The sequence below is a fragment of the Pecten maximus genome, unplaced genomic scaffold, assembly GCF_902652985.1.
Source record: "Pecten maximus unplaced genomic scaffold, xPecMax1.1, whole genome shotgun sequence".
In the NCBI taxonomy this organism is placed as follows: domain Eukaryota; kingdom Metazoa; phylum Mollusca; class Bivalvia; order Pectinida; family Pectinidae; genus Pecten; species Pecten maximus.
The window spans coordinates 1-9,226 of NW_022980146.1; the positions used below are offsets into that span (position 1 = coordinate 1).

Genomic DNA, 9,226 nt, shown 5'->3' on the forward strand with positions numbered 1-9,226 from the left:
GCCTTGCGGCAAATGTTTGTCTTTTTGTTATTTTTTAGCCGACCATCATCAGATGGTGGGCTATTCATATCGCCTTACGTCCGTGGTCCGTCCGTCCTTCCGTCCGTCCGTTTATAATCCTTGTTTCCGCTATTTCTGAGAAAGTACTGGAGGGATCTGTCTCAATTTTCATATGTAGGTTTCCCTTGGTACCTAGAGATGCATATTGCATTTTGGGACCGATCAGAAAAACGACATGGCCGAAAGGCAGCCACCTTAGATTTTGACAATTGAAGTTTGTTATCGCTATTTCTGAGAAAGTACTGAAGGGATCTTTCTAAAATTTCATACGTAGGTTGCGCTTGGTCCCTAGTTATGCATATTGCATTTTACAACTAATCGAAAAACTATATGGCCGACAGGCAGCCATCTTGGATTTTGACAAATGAAGTTTGTTATCGCTATTTCTGAGAAAGTACTGAGAAGATCTTTCTCAAATTTCATATGTAGGTTCCCCTTGATCTGTACTTATGCATATTGCATTTTGGGACCGATCGGAAAACAATATGGACCACAGACAGCCATCTTGGATTTTGACAATTGAAAATTGTTATCTCTATTTCTGAGAAAGTACTGAAGGGATCTTTCTCAAATTTCATATGTAGGTTTCCCATGGTGCCTAGTTATGCATATTGCATTTTGGAACCAATCGGAGCACAACATGGCCGACAGACAGTCATCTTTGATTTTTTAACAACTGAAGTTTATTATTGCTGTTTTACAGAACGTATTGAAGGGATCTTTCTCAATTTTCATATGTAGGTTCCCCTTAGTCCGTTGTGATGCATTTTTGGACCAATCTGAAAACATTGTCGACAGACAGCCATTATCACTAAATCTCAAATTTCATTTATAAGTTTCCCTTGTTTAAAAAGCACTTGAGGAATGTTTATCAATTTACAGAGAGTAAGAGGAATGGTAAAAAAAGAGGAAAAATCAATCTGACATGGAACCTATCAATATCATTCAATGGTGGGCGCCAAGATCCCTCTTGGATCTCTTGTTTGTAAAGATATGTTTCGATATAAATTCTAATTAAGATAAAGTTTCGTTCCCATTGCTAAAGATGGTTACAGTCAACACACTGTCAACTTGTCGGTTTGGCCATTATCTTCCTACTATAAGATTCTATCTTTATTTACTACTATAATTCTACGTACAGCCTGTACCGCCGTCGGCGACTGCACCGCTGATAGGATAAGCTGTAACCAACACGGTCCTAACACACCGGTACACTGTGTGGACAGCTATTGTAGGTGTGAGGGGCAAGGCCACAACCATGGCAACCATCATCCTCCTGGGGGACACCAACCAGCCGCCGCAGGACAACACCACAACAACTAGGGTACATACTCAACACCACAACTAAGGTACATACTCAACACCACCACAACTAAGGTACATACTCACAACCGCAACTAGGGTACATTCTCAACACCACCACAACTAGGGTACATATTCAGCACCACCACAACTAGGGTACTTACTCAACACCACAACTAAGGTACATACTCACCACCACCACAACTAAGGTACATACTCACCACCACAACTAGGGTAAATTCTCAACACCATCACAACCAAGGTACATATTGAGCACCACCACAACTAAGGTACATACTAAACACCACCACAACTAAGGTACAAACTCACCACCACAACTAGGGTACATGCTTACCACTACAACTAAGGTACATACTCAACACCACCACAACTAAGGTACATACTCACCAACGCAACTAGGGAACATTCTCAACACCACAACTAAGGTACATACTTAACACACCACAACTAAGGTACATACTCAACACCACAAATAGGGTACATGCTTACCACTACAACTAAGGTACATACTCAAAACTTCCACAACTAAGGTACATACTTAACACTACAACTAAGGTACATGCTCAACACCACCACAACCAAGGTACATATTCAACACCTCCACAACCAAGGTACATACTCACAACCGCAACTAGGGTACATACTCAACACTACAACTAGGGTACATACTCAACACCACCACAACTAAGGTACATACTCAACACCTCCACAACTAAGGTACATACTCAACACCACCACAACTAAGGTACATACTCAACACCACTACAACTAAGGTACATACTTAACACCACTACACCTAGGGTACATACTCAACACCACAACTAAGGTACATACTCAACACCACCACAACTAAGGTACATACTCAACACCACCACAACTAAAGTACATACTCACCACTACAACTAAGTTACATACTCAACACAACTAGGGTACATATTCAACACCACAACTAGGGTACATACTCAACACCACAACTAAGGTACATACTCAACACCACCACAACTAAGTTACATACTCAACACCTCCACAACTAAGGTACATACTCAACACCACCACAACTAAGGTACATACTCAACACCACCACAACTAAGGTACATACTTAACACCACCACACCTAGGGTACATACTCAACACCACAACTAAGGTACATACTTAACACCACCACAACTAAGGTACATACTCAACACCACCACAACTAGGATACATACTCTACATCACCACAACTAGGGTACATACTCAATACCACAACTAGGGTACACACTTAACACCACCACAACTAGGGTACATACTCAACACCACCACAACTAAGGTACATACTCAACACCACCACAACTAGATACATACTCAACACCACCTCAACTTAGGTACATACTCAACACCTCCACAACTAGGGTACATACCCAACACCACATCTAAGGTACATACTCAACACCACCGCAAGCCACAAAAAAATAGAATACAGATCCGCAAGTACTGGTCATAGCAGTGCCAGACCTGATATCCCTAATTTGATCACATTATATACCATCAGCTGAAGATAAGTTACCGCCGCTTAATATAATTGTTGATTAATACTTAATACTTTTAATATTATTAAATCTTTTCTTTTGATGTTGTAGGTAAAAGTCTACATGCCAACTCGACAAGAAAGTAAATAAAGTTGTACTTACTTCATACTGGTTTTTGGTTATTTTTATAATGAATGTATTCATAGTTATATGATTTTTACAAAAATCAAAAGATACAGATCCTTATCAAAGATTCTCTAACAAGAACCATTTTTTTAATGAACCGAAGGGGAAACAAATGAAGTTTGTTTGAAAAATTCGAAAGTTCCCAGAGCCTGAAGTATAGCAAACTTAGTGTTACCCACCAGAGGTGTACGAAATGGTTCACGTTTTGATACTTAGAAAACATTGCCGTGTGTTTTCAAATGATCGCATATTCTGAACGGTATGATTTACTGCAAATGAAGAGCTCAAGTATGTAGCTAAATATTTAAGCATTGATGTCATTTGGTTTTAGTTTCATCGGGGTATGAAACACATTTTGTTTGCAAACTGTATGAATCCGCGTACCCCGATGAAACTAAAACAAATTGACATCAACGCTTATAAATAATTTTTGAAAATTATTTCTTAATTTAAAACATGTTTTATGTACAATTTTACTGGTTTTAAATGGGATTCTTTTTCTCAAATTAATACGCAACGTCAATTGTCGTATTGTGACGTCACATTTTTCGCGCCATTCTTGGAATTTCTTTCATAGAAGAATGAAAAGAATTTTTCGACCAATCACATTTGAGTATTTACCATGAAAACAAAGAAAAAATAATTATAACTCAATGAATACTTTTTTAGTTTAGTGTCAAGGAGAATTCCTTCACTCGTTCCTGAAAAATAACCGAAACAAATATCGGATGATCAAAGTTTAAAATGGCCGTTGACACTGATGATGGGAATTATCTTTGAAGTGAATCCCTTGAAATGTATGATAGATTATGCAATAACATATCAATATATATTTTTTTACCCAATACTAACCTAAGGAACCCGAAACAGGTCAAGGGAGGGACCGACTTTCCAAAATATTCCAAAATTTATTAAACAAAACATGCAGTAGAAAATATTTCAATGATATTAACTGAATTGTAAAACAGTTTCTATATAGTGTATTGGGACTTATGCGTGGCATTATATAGTTAATGTAATTATCATCAAGTTTGTGGTAAGCGTTTTTTGAAATGTGGTATAGAAATGGGAAACTTGTTTAAGCACATTACACAACTATTATGCATTTAGGGTGCTCTTAAGTTTCATGAAGTTATTTGTAACTGAAGATATACCTCGGAAACGGTAACAACGAAATCGGAAATGTCAAACGACATTTACATGTATTTGTATATCTCCTGTAAACGTTTTGGAGGGTAATTTGCTTCCATTAATAATCCACTTACTAAGATGTCGAATGTTTGTTTAATGTCTTATTTTTTGTTTGTTTGGTTTTTTTTTTGTTCTTTTTCGATCTCAGGAAAAGGTTTGTGTAATGTCTTTATGTAAGAGTTGAGTCACGCTCCTCGTCTTCATGTATATGATAAATAATCATTGTTGTCTTACAATACACAAATGTATTTGATAAAATGTTGATAAACATGTTTTAACTGAATTCAATCATAAATCGTAGTTTAGTTACTATAAGGTATAATTGTTAAGTATTTATGGAATGAGCCTAACATTGTCATGTGGTTACCAAATCTACAGCTGTCACGTTAACGTTGTTACTACCTTCTATATTTGTCACGTGGTTACTGCCTTCTCCTATATTTGTCACGTAGTTACCGCATTCTCCTCCAGCTTTCATTTGGTTTCCACGTTCTCTTACAGTTGTCACGTGGTTACCACATTCTACAGTTGTCACGTGGTTACTACCCTCGACAATATCTAATATAGCGAATCTATTTGGCCCACCTTGAACAATGTCCTTCAGAACTTCAGTCTCTTCGTTGAGGTTTTGATCCATTTCTTTCTCAATATCACCGTCATTTGCCATGCCAATAGCCCCTTTGCGTTTGAAAGACGTTAAACGATGGACAATGGTACTGTAGCCTTGACCAGTTGCCATGACTTTGTCCCAAAGTTTCGTGAGGGTCATCACCTCAATTTTGTGACGACCACGCAGATGTTTATCAAGGTTACCCTTCACTTTACACCGAAAGTCACATAAGTGACACTGGAAAGGCTTATAGTTCTGAAAAACAATAAACGAAATTGAGAAATAGACTGTAAACCTACTTTGGCGTACTCTTATTCTAGCACAACAGAATTTGAAGCAAATCAGCCCAATGATGAATTCACGTGACCAGACCATGTCGTAGAAAGTAAAAGACAAAAATTACAGTCAGCACACTCATAATTAAAAGCGCTCAAACAAAATCACCGATGAGATAAATATCAAGAAATATATCTCAATTGTGGTTCAACAGTCATGGAACAAACCAGGGAGGTTTACGCTACATTTATGAGAACGTGTGGTAGAAGTAAAGTTATGCTATGAATTAGGTTTTATTTCACCAGTGACCTATAATGCTATTTGTTCTTTGGATCAAAGTCACTAAATAACACAAACAGGGGTGTTCAGTCAGCTGTTTCATCTTCAAAAATATCTTCTATCTTTATTTTGTCATATTTTCTTCTTCGGGTTTCAGGACAACCTAAATAATAACATTAATGGCTTTTAATTCACTCCCATTAGTGAAGTCATTAAAGCTACAAGTACAGAGAATGACGCTTAACGTCCATGAAAAGTGTGCTTACCTCACTGATATACAAATAAAGTTACATAACTATCGGTAAAAATAAAATCAAGAGAAGCGATATGATACTTCTACCTCGAAAACAAAATCTAACTATTATTTCGATGGTTTGTTGCGAACAGCCTTTGCTGTAAAACATTTTTGGGCTTATTAGTTCCAACAAGGATCACTGAATTTACAATGAATAATAAACAATAGTAATCAGCTAGGAAGCATAGTGTCTATATATGAAATAATTTAACCCCATAACGTTTTAAGGACGAGATTACAAAACTTACCGAATGCTTTGCGTCCTGGTGAATCTTCAGTGTTGCTTTAGACATAGTTTTATAGTCACAACCAGGATGGGAGCAATTGATCGTTTTTACTTCAGCTGAAAAAACAAAATATGAAATTAACCTTGACCTTTTTCCTTACTATGTCGACAGTTTTCGATCACCAAGTACAAATGTCCTTTACATTTTTTAGTAGCATCGAAACTAAACAGGCAAAAACGGGACAAAGGAGACCTACGGTCCAGAAAAGCATCATGGACATTGTCTCCAGTTGATAAGTAAACAAGACACCTATGTGCCTAAACTGACCACAAGGACTAACATCAGGAAGAATGATAAACTTTACTTTTCTACTTTCAGCAGAATCACACTAAACTCTACTTTCATGATAGCACTGTTTGTAAGCAGTGAGTAACTACTAGATCAACAGTCATCAAATAAAACACTGAAAGCTCTATTTGCGATTATGTCCTCTATTTGAGACTATCCCCTTTGCTCTTATGGGACAAACTTATCATAATTATTTAAGAAATATTGACCTTATTTCAGTTTTATATTTTGGAGACCCCATCCCTCTGTCCCCAAGGATCGAATTAGCATCTTATAGTAAAGAAATGATTGTCCGCTCAAATGATTTTTGTGACCGAAATTGGTTGAAATCTACAAAACATTAAGGGAGAGAGAAGCATGTTAAAACACAATGATAGCTAAGTTTTTTTTTTTTTTGTTATTGTTTGTGGTTATTTGGGGGATTTATTTCGGCCATAACCTAGTTCTCAAGAGATAATACCTGCCTCTATTATATAAATGATTATTGCCCTCCAGCGATGATGCTTCAGACCAAACTTTAGCGTTAAATAGTAGCTTTTTGGTAGTAAAACATTACGCATGGCGGACAATACACGACAACGGGCGAAGCCCTATGGATTTAGTTAACCCTGACCCATTTCCATTAGCAGCAAACCAAACAACCAACAGGTTCAACATTTATTGCTCAGAGATGTTTATTTCCATTGTCCTTTGGCAATTTTTACAAAAGACGGTTACGATGACTTTTTCTTATAAAATTCAAGTTAGTATGTTTACAGATTAAGGACATCATAATACAAAATTGTTAATTGATTATTTTTATCCACACAGCATCAATATACCAATGAAGTCTCACATATTACACGCATCAATTTATACATGTTTTGTATCTTAAAATTTTCGAAATATGTTCACATTTACTATATTTGAAATGTGCTACATCTATATGGTGTGTCTACTGTCCAACTACATTTGTTAACAACCACATTTTATCAGTAACAAAGCACAGGAATGGAGTCCCTACAAAGGGTCTCCATATCAAAGTACTTTAATTCAATATATACACAGTTAAGGAAAACCCTTTGTCACCTCCCAAAACAGAAACACATATGAAGATACTAAGGTATTTGATCAGCCCTAGCAGTTGTCCGAGATGCTCACCAAGGAATATCAAACATCTAACATGAGTAAATATATTGTAAAGGCACTCAGCATAAGTTTGAAAAATTAGTAAACATCATTTTAATACACTATTCTTTTCATATATCTTTTGTGTTTGAAGTAGGAGGATCAGCCATATATTTTTCAAAAATACACTGTGTTAGACAATCAGTTTTTGTTGACAAAGAAGAAATGAAATTAATTTTATTTCTTTAGAAATACAGTTCATGCATGTTTGTCTCCAGATTTTTATCAGTTTCGTCCTTATCTATAAATACACTTTCTCGCCAAATTTGGTTGCAGTAGATGACGCATATTTTCAGATATCCTATCCACAAGGTGCTTTTACAAATACGATAAAAAAACGAGACAAAAAGATACCTACAATCCCAAAAAATACCCAGGTCAGTTTAAACACTAAAAAATATATGATGATAAAGTAAACAATGGTTTTAATCAAACGTAGTTTATTGGTCTAATTGTGCTTTTCCTGTGACCAGATAGGTTCTATATTTTTCCTAAGAATAATTCAGACCAAAACGTCATCGTCCACGGCGGGAGTATACAATTAACTCCCTAAACGTGGCTGATAACGGCAAAAGTTGGTCCATATGTATTTAACAATACAGAGGGAGAAGATTTCCGGAAACCTGGACATTTTATTTTTGGTATTTGAAACCACATCAAGATGATCAACAATAAATTTGGTTTTGCAAGCAGGAGGGGGATTTAAAATCCTATTGGACAATAAAAATAATAAACCATATCACGTTCCGTGGACATATACTAGCATGGAATTAATTCATCTTCAAAAGATTCCACTGAAACCATATCATGAACGATGTTCCTCTGGTTGGTAAATGTAATGTAAGCTGATATAATTATATCACAACGGTTATATAATTTGAGTTTGACCAATGACCAGTTAGCAGCAATTTACAGTTTGGTGTAATGTATACAAGAAAGTAATCACATTAACAGATATTTCCTTTTACAAGATAATATTCCGTCTACACGATAATATTCCGTCTATACGATAATATTCCGTCTACACGATAATATTCCGTCTACACGATAATATTCCCGTCTACAAGATATTCCGTCTACACGATAACATTCTGTCTACACGATAATATCCCGTCTACAAGATAATCTATCTACTCTGAGGTGACGAAGTATACAAGTTTGTTCGTTTACTATGTGTAGAAGTCAAAGTGCGGCTATGTCTAAGGACCCCATCGTCCGTTGAGAATTATCCCATCTGGTAAAGTGATGTTTTTCGTTGTACATCTACTGTACTTATATTAAATCATACATGCATCATACATACTATACTGGCCTGTCCTGGACGAATAGTTCAGGACAGAGTGTCCAGGAGTGACTCTGTTAAGAGATATATGCTGGTCATCTTATACATGTAAATAGGCCAGTTCTGTTGACACATGCAATCTTAAACTTTTTGACTATACTACTTCAAACTATTACACGATCTTATAGGGAAATAACTGGCCATCCGATTATATACTGTACACATACAAAAGGTCAAAGGGTGGGCAATTACATAAGTAAATCAATATTAATGTCCACGAGCCAGGTATAGTCTATTCATATCCATTGAATACAGTAAGACAATCATAATCATTCCAAAAGCGAAAGAGGCATTTTAAATGTGACTTAAGTATATTTTCAATTTTAGGAGTTACCTACATTTGTGCTTGCGTTCATGAACGTACAGCCTCATTTTCTGATTTGTAATTTCCAGGATGACTTAATTTATTATACT

At 36.1% G+C, this 9,226-nt stretch overlaps 1 protein-coding gene and 1 long non-coding RNA gene across 2 annotated transcripts; one reads left to right on the forward strand and one right to left on the reverse strand.

Annotated features, from left to right (window-relative positions):
- The first annotated feature begins 1,146 nt into the window (after nucleotides 1-1,146).
- LOC117319417 lies at nucleotides 1,147-3,057 on the forward strand. The gene is made up of 2 exons (XR_004530723.1): nucleotides 1,147-1,409; nucleotides 3,003-3,057. It is a non-coding gene; the product is annotated as an uncharacterized LOC117319417 (long non-coding RNA).
- A 641-nt stretch (nucleotides 3,058-3,698) lies between these two features.
- On the reverse strand, nucleotides 3,699-9,180 carry LOC117319415. The gene is made up of 3 exons (XM_033874226.1): nucleotides 9,151-9,180; nucleotides 5,977-6,071; nucleotides 3,699-5,133 (listed from the first exon to the last, which is right to left on the reverse strand). Exons 2-3 carry the CDS (start codon nucleotides 6,019-6,021, stop codon nucleotides 4,624-4,626), a joined length of 555 nt encoding a protein of 184 aa, XP_033730117.1. The 5' UTR covers nucleotides 6,022-6,071; nucleotides 9,151-9,180; the 3' UTR covers nucleotides 3,699-4,623.
- Between the last annotated feature and the right edge of the window lie 46 nt (nucleotides 9,181-9,226).

Coding starts and splice junctions, on each gene's coding strand:
- LOC117319415 (XM_033874226.1), bottom strand. CDS start 6,021: ATGTCTAAAGCAACACTGAAGATTCACCAGGACGCAAAGCATTCG. Junction 5,134..5,976: donor ACCAGGACGCAAAGCATTCG/GTAAGTTTTGTA, acceptor ATTGTTTTTCAG/AACTATAAGCCTTTCCAGTG.